We start from the raw sequence: 20,637 nt of genomic DNA on the forward strand, positions 1-20,637 counted from the left end.
TAATCAGGGGATGCCCTCAAAGACGGGTACCGGGGCCAGGCACAGGGGAGGGCGCAATAGTCTTAATGGGGACTTAGCCGGGCCTTTCCCCGCCCGCCGAGTCAGTTAAGCCCCGGCGCGTTCCTCTCCACGCTCTATCTAATTCTTGGCACGTTTTGCTCTCTTACTCCGCCCTTTTGTGTTAGACTCTGGTGTTTAGGGCTCAGCTCAGGAAATCCTGCCTTTTATTTATGGGGAAAAGGAATGAAGATTTTTTTTTTTCGACTTAGTATTTGTTCGGGGTGCGTCTTTGAAAGAATAAAGTGGATTTTTTTTTTTAGGAAAACATTTACCCAGTATATTACCCGTAAAATAGCTCGGGCGTGAAAAATTAGCCCCTGAATGCACCAGATGTACCCATGGGAAAAAGAAGCGTTAATTTCATATGACAACCTACAAAGTAAGACCAATGAAATTCTGCGATTTGATTCCCTCCTCCGATGTTATAAAATTTTTCGGCATTCCAGGGGATTCCCCATGAACTGGCAGTTAAACAACCTTAATTTATTTTCATTTCATAAGGGGTTTTTTCTATATATTTAAAAATAGTATAGCCCTGATTTTTTTTTTGCTTTGGGAAATTTTAATCTCCCGAAAAAATTCAAGAAATGCAATGGTCCTCCAATCTTTTATCTTTCGCAGGCATCTTTACCAGCCATCTGTCACCCATTCAGGCGGCAAAGGAGCCCTCATGCCAGGCCTGGGCGTAGAGATCCGACGCGCGAACCCGGGAGACGTCGCGGGCGTGAGGGCGTTCTGTGGGACAATGCAAAAGACAGCGGCGAGGGAGGAAATTGGCATCCATCTGCGCTCGTTCCTCGTTCACCCTTTCTTCGCCATACTCATGCTTCTCACTGTCTCCGTCTTGGAGTGGAGATTTCAGGTCAGTAATTCCCACCCTCTCTCTCCTTTAACTTATTTTCCGAATGAACTCGGCTCTCTCAGCCTGGCCGACTGTTTTTCTCTGTTAAAGCTTTGGTTGTGTGTGTGTGTGTGTGTGTGTGTGTGTGTGTGTGTGTGTGTGTGTGTGTGTGTGTGTGTGTGTGTGTGTGGTGCGTGCGTGCGTGCGTGCGTGGCGTGTGTGTGTGTGTGTGTGTGTGTGTGTGTGTGTGTGTGTGTGTGTGTGTGTGTGTGTGTATGTATGTATGTATGTATGTATGTATGTATGTATATATATATATATGTATATATATATATATATATATATATATATATATATATATTATATATATATATATATATATATATATATATATATATATATATATAAACTCATCAGCATTAAACTACAACAAAACTGAGAAGTACAAAATTATCTCCACTCTGTATTTCTTATGGCCTAAATTGCATCAGTAATGATATGTAAAGTACTTGAATTACCAACCCTTACTTGCTCGTCCACGTACAAAGCCTCACAACGCCCGTCTTCCTTGACTCGCAGACGCCCCTCGAGATCACTGCCTGCGCTAGTCTGCTCCTCGTGAGCGCCGAAGAAGGCCTTCGGTTCTGGATCTTCTGGCGGAGGTTCCGGCACGTGTTCGGGGAGGGGGCCGACCTCAAAGACCTCGGGCTCTTCTACTCCCACCCGCGCAGGTGCCAACGCTCGTGTTCTTGTCCAGTTCTTCTTTTTCTTATTCTTTTTCTTCCTCGTCATCCTCCTCCTCTTCTTTTACCTCCTATTCCTCCTCCTCCTCCGTGTAATGATGTGGTGAGTGTACCCCACTGTGCTGACACCAATGTAATGTATAGCAGGAAGTGTATTCCACTAGTTTGTCACCAATGTAATGTTGTGGTGAGTTCCTGTTCCTCTGTGATGGCACTGGTTTGATTCTTGGGTGTAGTAGTTAAAGTTTCGATACTTTATTTAGCACGGGAGCATGGTAGCTGTAGTACAGAGGATAGGCGTGGTAGAGACGCCCCGGGAAGAGCGCCTCTGCTCGCGAAGGCATGTGTCGACTGCTCAGAAATTTCTATGAACAGACTTCGTTTTGAAACATTTCATAATGGAAAACATGAACCAATTTGAATTAACACAATTCAGATACATTTGGTCACATGATAGCTTCGTGGGGAAGAAACAAGGGTACATTATATACGGTTGTATGAGAGAAGAGAGTTATGGTGTTTACAAGACTCGCTTGCGAGCAATAATGGTTGAATTAGCGTGTTCTAGGGTCACTTCGTCATTGTCACGGTTGTAGACCTGTTGGAGTCGGCTGAGGACAGTGGAGTTACAGTAAGATAAGAAACATATGGCTTTTCTGTTATGTAAGGCGAGAGAGATCAGGTCACTGCACCCCTCATCATCATCATCATCATCATCCGCCTCTTCCTCCTCCTCCTCCCAATCCTCCTCATCCTCTTCTTCCTCCTCCTTTTCCTCCTAATCCTCCTCTTCCTCTTCTTCCTGATCCTCCTCTTCCTCCTAATCCTATTCCTCTTCCTCTTCCTCTTCCTACTCATACTCCTGCTGCGTGTATACATTCTCCATGTTGCTTTTTTAATATGAATATTCTATACCGATCCTATCACCGTTACTTTATATTACAAATTCGCGAAAAATTATATTTATTGCTGATGTAGAGAAATATTTCTACATATTTTTTCATTAATCTCTGGACAGGTTATTTCTAGTTGCTGTGATTAATAACGAAGTAGCAGGGACCGTTGCCGCGAGGGAAACGGACAGCCTCACTTCTGCTAAATTATGGCGGATGTTTGTCCACCCGAGATTTCGGAAGATGGGATTAGCTTCAAGGTAATGGTGCTGTAAGCAAAAAGTATAAGTGTTATAAATGTTATAATAGTTACGTGTTTCTTCCGACTCTTAACTCTAGGTGTTCCAGATGTGATACCCATTCTCGTACTGTGCGTTTTTGAACAGCTGCACATTTTCTAGTGTGTGTGTGTGTGTGTGTGTGTGTGTGTGTGTGTGTGTGTGTGTGTGTGTGTGTGTGTGTGTGTGTGTGTGTGTGTGTATGTGTGTGTGTGTGTGTGTGTCTCTCTCTCTCTCTCTCTCTCTCTCTCTCTCTCTCTCTCTCTCTCTCTCTCCTCTCTCTCTCTCTCTCTCCTTCTTTCTCTCTCTCTCTCTCTTTCTCTCTCTCTCTCTCTCTCTCTCTCCTCTTCCATATGTATAAATGTACATATGTGTGTGTGTGTGTGTGTGTGTATGTATGTATGTATGTATGTATGTATGTATGTATGTATGTATGTATGTATGTATGTATGTATGTATGTATGTATGTATGTATGTATGCATATATATATATATATATATATATATATATATATATATATATATATATATATATATATATATATACATATGTGTGTGTGTGTGTGTGTGTGTGTGTGTGTGTGTGTGTGTGTGTGTGTGTGTGTGTGTGTGTGTGTGTGTGTGTGTGTGTGTGGGTGTGTGGGTGGGTGTGTGTGTGTGTGTATGTATGTGTGTGTGTGTGTGTGTGTGTGTGTGTGTGTGTGTGTGTGTGTGTGTGTGTGTGTGTGTGTGTGTGTGTGTGTGTGTGTTGTGTGTGTGTGTGTCCCGTCTCTCTTTAATGGTTAAAAGCAAGATAAATGTGCTAGACATCTAAGGTCATGTAGCACTATAGGAAGGTACAGTAAAGGGTAGTAAAAGGCGCTTGAGTTAGTAGTTAGTTGCTCAGGGTCCCTTGAGGGGTGAGGGCTAGACAACTAAAACAGGTGAATACCCTGCCCATGGCTCCGTCAGGCCGTTCAGGACTGGCACAAAGTCGGCCTTTCATCCTTTCAGCATGGCTCTCACACCTTAAGAAGTGGGTAGTGGGGGTTGGGGAAGGGACAGAAACGAAAAGGCAGGAGGGGAAAAAAGACCATGCAAAATTAGTTGAGTCGAGGGCTGAGTCCCAGGGGTGGGGAGTTCCCTAGCACTGGGTCCCAGTCTTCGCCTCCTAAGCCCTCCCACGACAACAATGGGCAAGGGATTGGGGGGGCGTCTCTCTTTAATACAGCTCTCTCTTCCACCAGGCTCATATCCGCATGTCACGAAGAATGCGCAAGACTAGGCTATACAAGTGTCGTTCTGCGAACTCATGTGACAAATTTCAAAGCAAGAAAGTGTTACGAAAAAGCTGGATATGTCTGCACTGGAAAGAATAATTTCGCTAGACTTTATCCTCATTCATTTGATGTTGTGCATTACTTGTTTAACATAAGTGACGCAAATGTAATAAATAATCAGGTAAATTAGTGCTTTTTTTAGTAATATACTTCTCTCGGGTCATCGCCCGTCTGTAATTCTGGCACATGTATACATAATGATCATGAGAAAGTATTCTTTGTAGAAGCAACGGCTGTCACACAAATGTGTGTTTTCGACTTGTGCTTGAGGTATTTTGGGAAAATGTATTCAGATAAGGGAGACAGCATAGTGCACAATTATAAAGTACATGTACAAAGAGTATAAAATCAACAAATAATAATCAGTCTAATTTCATTAGTCTTAAAAAACCAATGTACATTATAATTCTAGGCCCGAAAACAAAAAAGACCAGTGTCCTAAAATTCGGTGTTGAATTTCAGCAAAAATAATTCACGTAACATTTTTTCTGCTACTAATCAAACTGTGTTGCATTCATCTAATTCTTTATAAGACATATTTCTACATAATGAAAATAATGAAATATTTTTACAACGAAAAAACATTTAATACGTTTTTTTACTGCAGTGTTTCCTAAATAAACATTTCAAAAAGTGTATATTTTGCTGATTAAATGATAAATTGAAGCATTTACTGCTGTTGATTTATAAATCATTCTTCCTAATTTGAATTCTAAGGTTTTTCCATAATTTTATGACAAAGATAAAAATAAATTAACTTTATTTGTGACAATGATTCTGTAATCCATTCACGTCGTTTTTTTCTGTAACTGTAAAATCTATTACTTGTACTGAAAATGGTCTACTAACTTAAGGAAAATATAGAATAGTAAAAGCGGCCAACCTGCAGCTTTCTGTTGCTATCTACTCAAAATGCAGCCATTTGTCGCAGTTTGTCACGCGGTGATTTATGATTTTCAGTGAATTCGATTTCGAAACAATGCTTTTGTAGCGTCCCTAATGCATTGGTGGCATTAGCCTTTGTAACACACACAGCCAAAATTGTCCAGTTCGGTGATAGGTTTCTCTCAAAATTGGCATTTTTGGCCATTAAGGGAGTTAAGGGAGAAGAGAGCATTATGATAAAGTATTGTGGCGAAAACGGCAAAAAATGAGTCAACGATTGTACAGACAAGGGGATGAAGAAAATGAAAAGGAAAGGAGAAGAAAAGACCATGCAATACTAGTTGAGGTGAGGGCTGAGGCCCAAGGATGGGGTGATCCCCTACACTGGGCCTCAGTTCCCATCTCCGAAGGCCCCACGATAACAACGCGGTGGGGGGGATAGATGTAGTGTTCGTAGTGCTGTCATTTATGCTATACGGTTGATTGTCTTATTTTATTTTCAGTTCATGATGTTTACGACTTTGGTAAATGATAAACAAAAGTATTATTGGCTTTAGAACAAGATAATGATGTAAAATGTAGTTGCTTCAGTTCGCATCTAATTCACAGACGTTTTTCAGGGCGGCTATATAAGCATCCTTAACTGCAATTTATATAATTTTGGCAAAAAAGCTAATTACCAAAGCTAATTATGTTGATGATCTGAAAGAGCTGCAGATTATTACTAGTAACTGGTATCTTGTTCGTGCTCAGGGTGGGACAACAGCAACCTATGTATATATATATGTGTGTGACACACACACACATTATATATATATATATATATATATATATATATATATATATATATATATATATATATATATATATATCTATCTATCTATATATATATATATATATGCAAGTTCATTATAAGCATGGCTATTGAAGGTGTTTGGAGGCTAAGACTTATAAAAATGATTAAGCATCATATAGGCAGTACAAATGAGTGTCTTAGAACAAGTGAGTCAAGGTTATTAAAAGTAAAAGACACATGGCATATCAAATTTATTTTCTGTATAAAATTACATGACACAATACAAACCATTAATTTTATAGCAACTCAGTATGCAAATAATGTTTAAATAATCCTATATATGCTACATTTTAAAAACAGTCCAGAAAAGTAAATAAAATCTCTTGGTGTATAATGACTCACAAGAATGACTAGAAAAAGGGGCCATGTCCTTGAACATAGCCTCTGATTCCTTGTTTGTACCTCATGATGAGGAGACTTAAGGCTGAATATTCTTACAAAATATGCAAGAATACTAGCTTTATTTAGCCATACTTAAGGATGAACAAGGCATGTGTCAGTAAACTTCCTAACTTATTAAAAACAAGGTAGTACTATTACTCCTATCCATAGACTATATATGAGCACTTTATATACAAATACTGTTTCAGAAAAATACACAAAGTCAGGTTTGTGAACCTAGTTATAGTATGAGTCACCAGGACATGCCTGATATTCTGCTCCCATTTTACATGGTGTTTAAGTGTCCTGCAGGTGTCACATACATAAACTCTAATGAGTACCATAAAGGAGTCCAATATATGCTTGGGAAGCATTTCCATCATACTGACATAAAAATGTTTCTTTATGCAGCCTGATACATTCATTAACTCATGTAATAGTTATATTAACTCGTGTAATAGTTATAATACCAGTTAAAGTCTGGCCAAGGAGCATGATTGTACTTTCTTTTTTTTTATAAATATATACATAACTCACCATAAAATGCTTATCAACAATGCAAATGTGAGAAAAGAAAGGAAATAAATTGAAATACAGTATCTGGTCATTATAATTATTACAAACAATCATTATGCAAGAGAAAAAAGGATGCATAACTAAAATCAGTAACAAAATGAGATGAAATAATTTATCAAAGTGGCAAAAGGGAGTAAGTGGTTGAAAGAAATACATAATAAATAGAAGCAAAAGATGACAAAAATACATAAAGAGGGGATGCCTGTCACTCCGCCATAGACCTTTATAGTCAAATAAAAGAAAAGGAAAGTCTGAGAATAAAGATATGGAGAATATGCTTTTGCTAAGGTTAAGAACTTCAAGGAGAAGAAATGAATGTATAAGTACAGAAACTTCAAAAAAAAAAAAAAACATACTGCTCTGCTTAACAAAGCTTGTTGAATATTGGAGAAGATTGTTGCAGCTTTTGATAATAATATGTATAGTGGCTTTCATTTCTGCCTTCACAGGATGATAGGAGCATTAATAATAATGCCAGAGTAATAACTAACAATCACAACAAAACAATAATCTTTGGAGCAGTCTCACACTTTTTCTGATAATATACTGATGAAATTATGTACTCATCCTCCAAGCATTGTATAAAGTTTGATGTGATATACTTACTATTACCCATAGCAGAGTAGTGAAACACCATAACACAGTAATAAGTGCCTACTCACCTCCCTTTGCAAAATAAAATGGAAACCCAAAAAACAGATACGACTTATCATGTCCCATATTCTATTTGTGTTAGGTCAACATAATTCTGCAAATGACATGTAACTGTATATAATGTTCACCTAATATACATTACTTGCAACTGTGTTTACTTCTAAGAATTATATTAACATCAGTAATGAATTATACTATAACCAGTATGCTAGAGCATGTGCCTATGCCTCATAAAATCCTTCCCAGATAAGTCATGGAAGATAACCCTAAATACAGATTGGATGATCTACCATTAAGGCCTGAAATGATTAGCAGCAAGTAGGGTGATCATGCCTAATAATGTAGTCCATCTAGTGTATTGTGACCTTATATAATACTCTTGTCAGTACTGACAAGTCTTGCCAGTTGTGTGCAGTCATATGAAGCACTATGGTCTGTCATAATGCTTTGTGACAGTTCAAAGGACCAAAATAAAAGAACAGATGTTTGGCATTTCTTCTCTATAACCACAAACACATGTGATTTGCCAATAGGAAACAACAATACAAATGATGTGCTACCAAAGAGAACTGTTGGCAGAACACCATCTTATATAGAAGAAGTGATTTTATTCTAAGAAAAAGTCTAAAGGGTGAAATTCACCTAATCAGCATAAGTCTGACGGTTTCATTCCCACCTACTAACATACAAGAAAATATCTTTGGACTGATCATTACATGCGCAGCCTTCGGCTACATCTTTGGCTTGCAAATGTTTACATTATTATGAAGTAACAAAGAGTTGAACAGAAACCTATATTTGAGTAAGAATGAGTTTTGTGAATTGCATAACTGAGAACACAGAATGGCTAAATATCTGTAGGACTTTCTATATCACCAAATAAAATAAAAATTATTATTCTATTCTGATTTCCACTGTACAAATATATACAAACTGACTTCACACTTAATATTCTTTGATTTAATATTTTCACTTTCTTTATTGGCAGCATATCAACAAAGCCCCCCTTAATATATGAAAATATTTTATGCCTTTTCTTTCCACTTTTTAGCATCCCATAAAAGCCAAATAGTTCCAGAAAAACTTTCAAGCTATCTACCTTATTTTCAAAGCCAAAAACTCAAAAACGATAGCCTTTTATGGCCCCCATACCAAGCCCCTTCGTGCTTCCAATAATCCTAGTATTTTACACAATGGACTGGATGTAATAAATATATGCATATTCATTAAATTTTTTTTTTATAAAAATAAAACTTTTGAGGTGTATCTGTTTGCTGGATTAGTGTGGAGAATACCCAAGTCTCTGTTATTTAAAAAAATAAGGGGAACAAAATAAGATTCTGAGTAAAAACCCGATCAAAAAAGAATGTACTAAAATTTTTTTTTTAAAAAAAATTTAAACATTTTTTAAAAAATATGATTACTGCGTGAAATATGCTAAAGCTAAATTCGATCCGCTAGTGAGATCTCTGTCTCATGTAGCTTTCATTCTTTTTTCCCCTGGGGGCTTGATGGCCTCAAGATGTGCCAAGAGCTCTTCGCTGGATAGTTGAATTTTTAAAAAAAAGGCAATAATTTTTTCATTTTTCTTGAAGGAAATTTTGGTAAAAAAAATTAAGCAAGTTGGTGTGTTAGAGCTGCAAAAATTACTACTGACCTTCTCTAAGTCTACCTTCTTTCATACTGTATATCCCCAAACCACAATGTTACTCCCCTTTCTTGAATCTTTTCTATTACAAAAATTTTGAACGTTGCAGCGTTTAGAAATTTTGACTTTCCCCATCTGCTCAATTCGTTTTTTTCCCAATATCCAAAAATTTTAAGTCTTGTAGGTCAGCCACTGTAAAAAATTAATTAGTTTACATAAGTATATCTATTTTAAAAATTATTATTTTCTAAATTTCAAAAATTGAACATCACTGAAATAATCTCTTCAACTTACATGTAAGGATAAGGGAGTGCAGAATCAGAGAGAAGCCTGTCTATATGCCCTAAACGACATAAAGATCATGAGGGCACAGACTCCTTCAGGCCATCAGTAACATTCGTGCACTCTAGTCTCCTAATAGGGGCAGAGTCCAATGCAGGAGAAACCAGTAAGAGTTTGAGTTACTAATTTCGAAGATGCTTAATTATTTGATAAATTATGACATAACTTTTCTCGTCTTTTGCATTTCTGTCAAGATTCGAGAGCGAACCAGTAGACATCTTATTAAAATTTTCAGTAAAGGGTTTGTTAAATTTGGAGATCTTCCTCATTCTGCTCTCTCGCCAAAGCAATACTTCTGGAATTTCCATATTGTGAAACGTTCAGCATCCAATAAGTCATTCCCTCAGCTATTTCTTGTGACTTGAATTCTAATAAGTAGACTGTTTTGCGTTACCTCCCGTGAGGCAATAATCAACTTTCATTGGAGCATGTATCTCTTGCGTTTCTCAAGCTTCTCAACAATCTTTTTCTTAGACTTTTCCAAAGCAGATCACCACAACAAAGGAGATAATATTAAAATTTCAGTAAGAGTTTCAAGAAGTTCAATGTTAAAAGTCAGTGATGTAAGTCATCCACAACACGACAAGAGAGAGAAGGGTTTCTTGCTGCTTTTGCCGGTCTACATCTGGGCTTTTTGGGTAAATTTTTGTAACGATACAAAATTTTCGTCACAAAAGTTCACGGGGCGATACAAAGGTGCGATATGTAGTCAAAAATGCTTCTTGATACAGAAAATCTGGAATAAAAAGTGAATATAAGTGGAATGCGATATGACAATAACCCCCATCTTGTCATATCCAGTAAGTGTATGAATGTGCAAGAGATGGAGAAAATGTTTTGGAAATAATTTTGTTTTCTACAAAATGGGAATATACACGTCTGTCTAAAGTTAAACAGCAATTTAGAGTGAAAGTGTATGGGAGGGGAGGGTGAGGGTGAGGGTGAGGGGGAGGGTGAGGGTGAGGGTGAGGGTGAGGGTGAGGGTGAGGGTGAGGGGAGGGTGAGGGTGAGGGTGAGGGTGAGGGTGAGGGTGGAAGGAGAGAGAGAGAGAGAGAGGAGTGAGAGAGAGAGAGAGAGAGAGGGGGAGAAGAGAGAGAGAGAGGGGGGGAAGGGAAAGAAAGAGAGAGGGGAAAAGAAAGAGAGGGAGGGGGGAGGGAGAGAGTGAGTGAGTGAGTGAGAGAGAGAGAGAGAGAGAGAGAGAGAGAGGGGAGAGGGGAGAGAGAGAGAGGGGGGAGAGGGAGAGGGAGAGGGAGGGAGAGGATGTTAGTGAGAGAGAAGAGAGAGAGGAGGAAGGAGAGAGACGAAGAGGAGAGGAGAGAGAAGAAGAGAGGAAGAAGAGAGATAGAGGAGAGAGAGAAGAAAGAGGAGGAGCGTGAGTGAGTGATGAGTGAGTGAGTGATGGTGAGTGATGAAGTGATGAAATGGTGAGTGAGAAATGAGTGAGTGAGAGTGAGTGAGTGAGGGGATGAGTGAGAAGAGTAGGTGAGAGTGAGAGAGAGTGGGGGTGTGAGAGTGAGAGAGAGAGAGGGGAGGAGAGACGTAGAGAGAGAGAGGGGGAGAGAGAGAGGGGAGAGAGAGAGATGAGAGAGATTTAAGAGAGAGAGAGATAGGAGGGAAAAGGAGAGGGAGAGAGAGAGAGAGAGTGAGTGAGTGGGGTGAGTGAGTGAGTGAGTTTAGTGAGTGAGGAGAGAGAGAGAGAGAGAGAGAGAGGGGAAAGAGAGAGGGGGAAAGAGAGAGAAATAGTGAGTGATGATGAGGGGAAATGAGGATGAGTGGTGAGAGGAGAGAGAGAGTGAGAGAGAGGAGAAAAGAGAGAAGAGAGTGAGAGTGAGAGTGAGAGTGGTGTGAGTGTGAGGGGTGAGTGTGTGGAGAGAGAGAGGAGGGGAAGGGAGAGAGAGAGAGAGAAGAGAGAAAGAAAGAGAGAGAGAGAGAGGGGGACAGAGAGACGAGAGGGCAGGAGAAGAGAGAGAGAGAGAAGAGAGAGAGAGAGAGAGAGAGAGTGAGTGAGTGAGTGAGTGAGTGAGGGAGAGGAGTGAGTGAGGAGGGAGTGAGTGAGTGAGTGGGGGTGTGTGTTGAGAGAGGAGAGAGAAGAGAGAGAGGGGAGGGGAGAGGGGAGAGAGAGAGGAGAGAGAGAGAGAGAGAGAGAGAGAGAAAAGAAGGAGCGAAGAGAAGAGAGAGAGAGAGAGGGGAGGAGTGAGTGAGTGAGTGAGTGTGTGTTGTGTGTGTGTGTGGGGAGAGAGAGAAGAGAGAGAGAGAGAGAGAGAGGAGAGAGAGAGAGAGAGAGGGGAGGAAGAGAGAGAGGGAAGAGAAGAAGGAGAGAAAGAGATGAGAGGAGAAGAAAAGAAAGAGGAGAGAGAGGAAGAGGAGGAAACGAGAGGAGAGAGAGAGAGAGAGGAGAAGGGGAGAGAGAGAGAGAGAGGTGTGTTGTGTGTTGTGTGTGTTGTGTGTGTGTGTGTGTGTGTGTGTGTGTGTGTGTGTGTGTGTGTGTGTGTGTTTTCTCCTTAAGGCTGCTGAGAAGTAATCATAAACAAACTACAAGTAGACATGTAGAAGTTAGCAATATACATAGAAAAGTCTACAATTTATCAATACAAGAAGAGGAACCAATGCTTGGACACTGGAAAGAAACGTGAAAGCAGACACTTTCACCGTCACATTTGAAATTCATCATATCACTTTTCCTACGTTCACATTTCAAACCTTGACTTTCACAAACACATACTAAAATTAATGTAGGTCTACTGCTCTTTTTGCAATCATTAGCTACTGTAGCTACTCATTATCAGAAATACATATTTCTCTTTACAATTCTTTTTCTCTGCCTTACTTTAGTGATGGCAGACATAAAAGGATTCAGAAATATTGTACATAAGAGGAAAGGATGTAGCACATGCACCTGACCGGAACACAATAACCTTACCATCCTTTTCTTCATCCTCTGTTAACCATGAAAAGAAAATCATTATACTAATATAGCCCAATTGTATACAATGCCAACTTACAATTTGGTTTTCTGTTATGATACTCAAACAGAAGAGAGCTATAAGGACTGGTAATCATTACACATAAAGCAAAAATTAAAGACACAGTACACTAATTTGTGAAAGGGGGAAAAAATCCATTTGAATCAGTAATTTCAAGGTCTCCAAATAAATGTCAGTAACTGGAAGCAAAAACTAATTTATGAGATGAAAGAAAAAAAAGGTTACTATTATTTGTAAAATCATCACTTCCATCATTTACATGTCAGTTATTTGAATATAAAACATTCAGATTACAATAATTAAAAGTATAACTCAGTACAAAAGGTAAGCAATAAATATAAATACTTGCTTTAGAAATGTGCTTGATAAGGGTAAAACACCGAAAATAACTTGCCATTCCATTCACAACATTAAGAACAGGATTACACACCAAATATACTAAATAAGCCATAATAATCAGCATCATAACCAAAGTATAACTACTTTTTTTTGTCATTCTGCTCTCTGGTACAAAATAATTTCTAAAATTTGATTCTACCACTCCCTCTCACAACACCATACTTTTACTTCCTTATTTTCCCCCTTTACTCACACTCACTCTTGTACTAAAAACGCTAAACAATATAAAGAACATTTGCAACCTCCATAACATCTACAAAGATCAATACTATTTTTAAACATCAACAAGACTTCCAAGTTATCTGGGCTCAAGAGTTTCAAACCAAACACTCTTTAATTCAATATCAGATCCACTTGTATAGGGCTCTCACTGAAAACCCTATATTTCAGAAAGCAATACTGTAAATCAGATCATATATAAATTCTATTTGAAACATATGGCCATTTCCAACAATCATACAATATAATCTTCCCTACTTCTTCAGAACACTTGAAAATAAAGTTACTAAATAATATTACAAGAAAAATAATATTACTGGAACTATAAACTAAAAAATAAGTATTTCTTGTTTTCCTCCACATCTAAGTAAAAAAAAGTACTACAAAAATATTTAAAGACTTCCTCCTCACCATTCTTGTTAGCCTTAGATGCATGGACCACGAGCGCATCCACAGGACCTCCTCTGATGTCAGGGCCTTCATCCCCTTCCTTCTTCAGGACCAGATACTCCTGCACATCAAGGTAGTCAAGCAAACATTCTTCCTCTTCTTCTTCTTCCTCTTCCTTCTCTGGCACTTTCTTTTCTATGTGCAAACACTGGTCTTGGACAATTACCTCCTCAGGTTCATCTCTCTCCTCTTCATGTTTGCGGCCATTGTCCATCCTAGAAGAGATGAACAGTAATCAGTTTTATATGAAGATAAATCTCTTCCCATTTGTTCTTACTTCTATCTATTTTTAGAGGATGATCAATTTAATTTCAAGTAATTCATAGTAATTTTTACGAATAATGCAACAGTGACTCTATAATACTGTGTGAAATGTTCACCATAAGTGAAATCAATTTTGAAGTTTTAAATAATCTTTTATGTCCACTAATGTGTTAACAATGAACTAACATCACAGAAGAGGACTTTTATGTGGTGATTTTCCACCAAGAAAATCAAGAACTTACGGTTCATAAGCCTTCTCTTCTGGCTCAGGTCCCATGATGGGTACGACTCTCATGGCCGGTGGCAAGGACTGGCGAGAGGCACTGGCAATGGCCCTCTGCTTCTGCTTAGGGGGCAGGGCTGGTGGAGGCTGGAGTGATATGTGCTCCATGCTGCTGTAAGTAATCACACAGAATGTTTTTAGATTTGATTATGAACTAAATATTGTTAACCCAATGCTGCCTGGAAAACATGATGTTCACTGTAGTATTGTTTTGTAAAATATATCTACACATAAATGGCTCCACAAGTGTTCTGCTACCAAAGAGTTGATTACTTGTCTATGTGCTGTCACCTGATTTTCACCTTCCTTGAGTGTACAGGATTTTTTTTTTTATTTCTAATGCTATTAATATCTATACTGTTATTATTATTGTCCATATAATCATTAGTGTTATTAACAATACTAACCACAAAAGAAAATCAAATAAAATATTTCCCCAAATCAAGGAAAAGGGTAAACCAGTGAGATAGGTCAGAAAAGTGATCAACTCAATGGTGACTTAGCACTTGTGGAGCCACCTATGTGCAAATAAAATCAATAAACTAAACTCCCTGTAGACATGACATGTCCATACATGCCATCCCTGGGTTAAGAACACCCTTATTTTTTCTATTATTCTACATTCCTTTTTTCACAAACAAATTTCACCCCACCTTACAAACCGTGAAATATAAAAGCACAATTTTTAAATAATATTCTCAAACTGGATTAACAATTTTACAGAATAATTTTACTTACAATGTAATTTTACTAATTAACATCACTAATTTAAGGAAATTAAATCACATATGAACAAACTCAAAGCTATACAAATTTTGTACAATATTCTGATACTCTACGACATCAAAATCATAACAAACTTTAAATGAAAATGCAACAAAATAAACAAGAATATGTGCAGAAGTAAATTCAAGAATAAGAAGAAAAACAGGCCAAAAAGAATTTTTTTTATCGAAATAAAGAAACAGAATTAACACCCACACATTCTTGCAAGTACATCTAATACATCATAGCCATAATTGTAGTATAAACTATTTGTGTCTCTCACCCTTGCATCATGCTGGAGAATGAATGTGATGCATGGTAAAGCTCATGTTCACTCTCATGAGTATGCCAATCTGCATGGAGGTGTATCTGGTGCACAGAATTCCTTAACAGGTCACTTTCATTCGGCTCAGACACTTGGCCAAAGAGCTTCATGTAGTCCATAACTAGAACAAAGGTAAGCATCACAGTCTTGCAGTATTGTTCTTTGACATAAACTCACAGGTTAAAAATTTGTTTAAGACTAAACTCCTAGAGGCTGAATAAACTTTAATGCATAACAATCCTCATGCTATAGCAAAAAGACAATTAGTGATTATTTTGTGCCAAGAGGAATACATACCATATTTCTTCTTTACAGGCAGTGGTGGTGGGTTGTCATCACTAAGGCATGAACTACCAAGCTGGGACTGGAACACTGTGGTATGCCGCCGTAGCTGCACAACACTGCTACTCCCCTGACTGCTGGCATTACTACTGTTGCTTAACATGCTTGTAGTACTACTCATATAACCACTGTTGACACTGCTGGTGCTACTACTACTGCTGCCACCCAGTTGCAGATTGCCAATCTTGGGAGGAAGCTTGGGACTAGGGTCATCCTTCTGACATGGAAAAGAGAAAGTATAAATGAAGTTGCCAAAATGTAAGTAAACAGAAACAATTATCACCAACTGCAACCTTTCATAACCCTGGGAGGGAGAAAAGACAAAATAAGTTAAACACCATTTTCTTTACCTTATATCTAATGTCATGTGAGTCTACAGTGTCAGTATCAGGAAAGTCACAATTAACGTTATCATATGTGGAGGCTGTGCGCATCTCAGCTGATCGCCGACCTTGCTGTATGCGCTGTTTCACTGGCAATGCAGGAGGTACTTGAATGGACATGGTGTTGTTCTCTATCTTTTCTCCCTGTAAAAAGATTTGCATAAAGTGAACAAAACTTCAAATATATGGATATTATGAAAAAACAAAATGATCATGCAATAAAATTAAATATATATCACAGGTTCCACAAGTTACAAAACCTCACAATATGAAAGATTCCAAAGACAGTAATGGAGATTGTTCCAAACAGCCATACAAAATTAGTTGAGAACCCTTACAACACTTCACAAAAATTAGATATATTATCAACAGAAATGATAATAGAAACATCACACAAAACATATATGTGTGTGTGTGTGTGTGTGTGTGTGTGTGTGTGTGTGTGTGTGTGTGTGTGTGTGTGTGTGTGTGTGTGTGTGTGTGTGTTGTGTGTGTGTGTGTGTGTGTTTGTGTGTGTGTGTGTGTTGTGTGTGTGTGTGTGTGTGTGTGTGTGTGTGTGTGTGTGTGTTATACAAAATGGATTATTGCAGTTACCATTTAACACAAAACCTACTACTAAGAAATCTTAATGTCCATGACACATAGAAAACATGCATTTAATTGTTAAAACCAATTATAGACCGATTACCCAATTACTAACAGGCCTAAGAACATATAAGGGCCCAATAGATCTATTAACCTCATTCACCTGGAGACCCACCTCACTGCCACTGGAGGAGGTTGAAGCAGATGAAACTGAGGATGATGTGGATGAACGGGTAGTGGTAAAGTGCTGGTAGGATACTACACGCTTGGTGCTGCAGCTCACCTTACTGCTAACCTGTTGAATTTAGCCATGCAAGTCAGAAAAAAGCAGGGTGCAGTGGTGGGGTCTGATGTCTGGACCAGAGTGACAATCACACTTCAGGTGGAACATTCCAGTAAACAGTAGCAGCAAAGATAAAATGCACAACATTGTCCAACATTCATCTTGTAAAGAACTCTACATTACATAGCAATACAGAACTTTTAAGGAAAAATACTATGAAAAAGTTTCAAACATTACACTTATCACATCACAATAATTACAAAACTGTATTTTTAAATATACAAAATTCACTAACCACTGGGTACTTGCACTGCCCACCATAGTTTTGCTTTATTAATTTTGTTTTTGCTTTACAAGTGCTCAGTCACCAAGGACTCACCCGTTCTTACCTTTTTACTCCACTCCTTATAATTTTTATTTTTATTTTGTGTTCATATCATGATGATGATGATGATCATAATCATCAGAATCATCATCTCTACCATTTCATTATCATCATCATTATTATTATTATAATTTTTTTATTATTATTATTATTATTATTATTATTATTATTATTATTATTATTATTATTATTATCATTATTATTATTATTATTATTATTATTATTATCATTATTATTATGATTATTATTATTATGATTATTATTATGATTATTATTATGATTATTATTATGATTATTATTATGATTATTATTATCATCATCTATATCATGATTATCATAATCTTTTATCCTTATCATTATCATTTTCATGATTATCATTAGTATCACAATTATTAACATCATTATCACAATTATTACCATTATCATAATTATTACCATGATGATTATTATTATCATGATTATTATCACTATCATGATTACTAACATTTTAATTATTATTATTATTATCATCCTTTTCATTTTCATTATTACCATCATTACCATTATTATCATCTTCATCATTATTATTATTATTATCCTCATAACTCTGTTATCAATAATAATAGGAAGAATAATAAAAAAAATTCTTTCCAAAAAATTAACGAAGTGGTTAATGTGAGGTCATAGGCCTGGTATTCAACTCCTTGGTGACTAAGAACGTCTGGAGTCCTCTATTTGTGAATAAATTGAATAAAACAAAACAACAAAAAAACACCACATGTATACGTACACTCTTGGAGTCAATGGGTTAAAACTAAAAATAATGGACTTTTTCTTACTAATTTGTCTATGAATTTACTCATACAAAAACTGGATACAATTATATTAAACAAAAATTGGCACACAAGTTAATAATGGCCAATGGCAAAATTTGCTTTCTGATACTTAAGAAGTCTAAAAATCATAATACATTTAGTTCATCACCTGCCAGGTATTCAAAATGTAATATCTACAAGTTCCAGTATTATAATTTACAATAACCATTGTGATTCAGTATATTAATCAAAATATTCTTCTCATAATATCCTCATCTTTACAACTAGGTCAGCTTCCACAACTTCCAAAGCATAAAAGAATATTATATTTACTTTCCAGATGAAAGTGAACAGGCAGAAAAAACAGACTGATAGTGTGATATTGAAAAGATAAGTTTCCACAAATAATGCCTAAATCTCAACAGTATATTTTCTTTGTTTCCAGGAATATTGAACATACAATAACAATAATAACAATATACTCAACAAACAAATTAATACCTATATAATCAATGTAAGTCATAATTGTATTTTAGCTTCTTTAAATTAGATATCTCATTAAACACTTGTATGCTGCTAATATTAATAACACTGCTAAATTATTTAGAAATTAATAATGTCAGCATCTATTGTCTTATTAGGAATATGGAGTAATGATCATGAACAATGCAATAAAGATGTAAAGTATTTATGAAAGTAATCCCATCAATTGTGTTTACTATAAGTATCTTATATCAAACCACTAGAACTATTGAAGTTCATAGAGAATGAGTTATCTATAGATGATAAAATCTATATCATAAGCATATCAGCTTAATCACTTTATACCTTTACACTGGGATGCAACATCAAAATCAGGCTAAAGAGTCTATAATGCAATTTCAATCTTACCTGAGATGAGGAGGAGAAGAAGGTCTCTGTGCGAGACTCCACCCCTGACTGACTCTCACTGGTGCTCTTGGATATTGACTTAGGAAGGGTTGTTGGTAGAGCTGTAAACGAATTAAGCTATAGATTTCTCCCTACAAAAAACACTCAGGTTCACAATACTACTGTATGTCCTTTATCACCTTTTATTTAATTCTTCAACCCCCTGATTAAGATTCCAGTGGTTTACTCTAGATAGATTTCAGACCAATTATGAAAAATACAATAAAATAGCACCTGTTAATGAGAGTGTTTGATGAGAGGTGTTTACTGAAGAGAGAGAAGGAAGCCAGAGTCCGTTTTAAAAACATACTGGCGGTGTCAAGTCTGTAAACAGTGGCCAAGCCTAGGTTCTATACCAATCTTCTGCAGGCTCTTTCAAAAATCAAGATCAAGTCGATCATTAAGAATAGACCACAGGGATTAAGACTTGTCTGCATTTAACAGATTCTTCATGAGAATGGTTCATGGAGTCAAGACTGGATGCAGGGGATACTTGGTCTGAGGAATGAGCAGTATGAGATTCCCTGTCCAGCATCCCGTTAAGGTCCTGAAACCCCAGCCATGAGGTGGCCACTCTGAGGAACTTTCCCTTGGGCTGCGGTTTAATGGTGAGCTGTGCCCAAGGGGTGAGTTTTGGTACAAAGGGGTTTCCTACACCATTCTCTGGGGAATTCTCTTACAGTGATTCTTCTTCTTTGAGTTAGTGGGGGTGCAAAATCATTCCGCCATTGAAAAAAAAAAGGTGATAAATATCATCAATAAGCCTGGAATTAATCTTTTAAAACAATCATCTTTTAAAGATTAAAAATGGGAAATTCCCAGAAGAAAGGGGTTTTTGAAAAATTTGGGATGCAACCACCCAGTTGGAAAGGGGGGGCTTTGGAGGGGGTTTTCCACAGTTGTTTAAGTATTATCGAATTAGGAAGGCTAAGTTTAGTGCTACTTCCGTGGGAAAGGAAACTTCATTCTTTTACAGGTGAATCCTGAATTCAGGCGTGAATTTCGATGATTTGACACAGTATCTGAATTTCTGCAAAAAAAATGAGCTCAACATTTAGCAGGCCCCAATTTTAAACTGGTTTTTAATTTTTATACTAAAAAATATACGATTGTGACAAATATATATGATGTTAATACATTTTTGGTCAGCATAAAAAAACAAAAAAAAAGTTTTTCCTGTAAAAATTGATATATCCGAGTTTATTGAATTATTTTTAAAATTTGTGGGCGGAGTGCTATCATTATCTTTAATTGATATATTTAAATTTTTCCCTTTTCAGCAGCAAATCAAAGAAACCTTTGGGAAAAAGGAAAAGAAAAAATTAAAAAAAAATTTTAAAAATACATCATCTATCGCTCGCCCATATATCCCTATAGTATGATCATATAGCAACAGGGATTTCCGGACGGGTCCCCAACTGTCAACAACCCTTTTGGGCGGGCGGGGTATTGTAGCCCCATCCCCCGTGCAATAACTGGTCACTCCACCCCCAATTTTGCCCCCACTATGGGGTACGCGGGGTATATAAACAAGCGAGCTGTGTTTGAACACCCTCAGGGAAAGTTGTGAAAATCTGCCTTATTTAACTCTTTGTAATATGTTTAAAGGGATTTAAACACAATGAACGAAATTTAAATAGATAAAAGAAGGCCAAAAAGAGAAAGAGAAAAAGGGAAAAGGGGGGGGAGGAAGGGGGTAAGAGGGGGAGAAAGGGAGGGAGGGTGAAAAAGTGGGGGTGGGTGGGGAGACGTGGGGGGAGAGGGAGGGGG

The 20,637-nt window shown here is 37.3% G+C and overlaps 2 protein-coding genes across 2 annotated transcripts in view; one reads left to right on the plus strand and one right to left on the minus strand.

Annotated features, from left to right (window-relative positions):
* The first annotated feature begins 652 nt into the window (after positions 1-652).
* On the plus strand, positions 653-5,802 carry LOC119578933. Its single transcript, XM_037926612.1, has 4 exons — positions 653-922; positions 1,481-1,632; positions 2,663-2,797; positions 4,042-5,802. The coding sequence occupies exons 1-4, from the start codon at positions 653-655 to the stop codon at positions 4,262-4,264; spliced, it is 780 nt and encodes a 259-aa protein (XP_037782540.1). The 3' UTR covers positions 4,265-5,802.
* A 7,631-nt stretch (positions 5,803-13,433) lies between these two features.
* Positions 13,434-20,637, minus strand: part of LOC119578934 (rap guanine nucleotide exchange factor 1-like) — a gene marked incomplete at its 3' end in the record, with an annotated part of 68,952 nt that continues 61,748 nt past the window's right edge. The window contains exons 9-14 of the mRNA XM_037926613.1: positions 16,639-16,770; positions 15,858-16,034; positions 15,463-15,724; positions 15,124-15,286; positions 14,035-14,187; positions 13,434-13,743 (exon numbers count right to left, since the gene is read on the minus strand). Coding sequence (XP_037782541.1) covers positions 13,434-13,743; positions 14,035-14,187; positions 15,124-15,286; positions 15,463-15,724; positions 15,858-16,034; positions 16,639-16,770 — 1,197 coding nt within the window. The remainder of the gene's footprint in view (positions 13,744-14,034; positions 14,188-15,123; positions 15,287-15,462; positions 15,725-15,857; positions 16,035-16,638; positions 16,771-20,637) is intronic.

Source organism: Penaeus monodon, chromosome 11 (assembly GCF_015228065.2).
Source record: "Penaeus monodon isolate SGIC_2016 chromosome 11, NSTDA_Pmon_1, whole genome shotgun sequence".
Taxonomy (NCBI): Eukaryota; Metazoa; Arthropoda; class Malacostraca; order Decapoda; family Penaeidae; genus Penaeus; species Penaeus monodon.

What these genes read in the sequence shown, in the direction of transcription:
- LOC119578933 (XM_037926612.1), top strand. Translation starts at nt 653, where the DNA reads ATGGTCCTCCAATCTTTTATCTTTCGCAGGCATCTTTACCAGCCATCT. An exon ending in TTCTACTCCCACCCGCGCAG is followed by an intron (nt 1,633 to 2,662) that starts GTGCCAACGCTC and finishes ATCTCTGGACAG; the next exon opens with GTTATTTCTAGTTGCTGTGA. An exon ending in AAGATGGGATTAGCTTCAAG is followed by an intron (nt 2,798 to 4,041) that starts GTAATGGTGCTG and finishes CTCTTCCACCAG; the next exon opens with GCTCATATCCGCATGTCACG.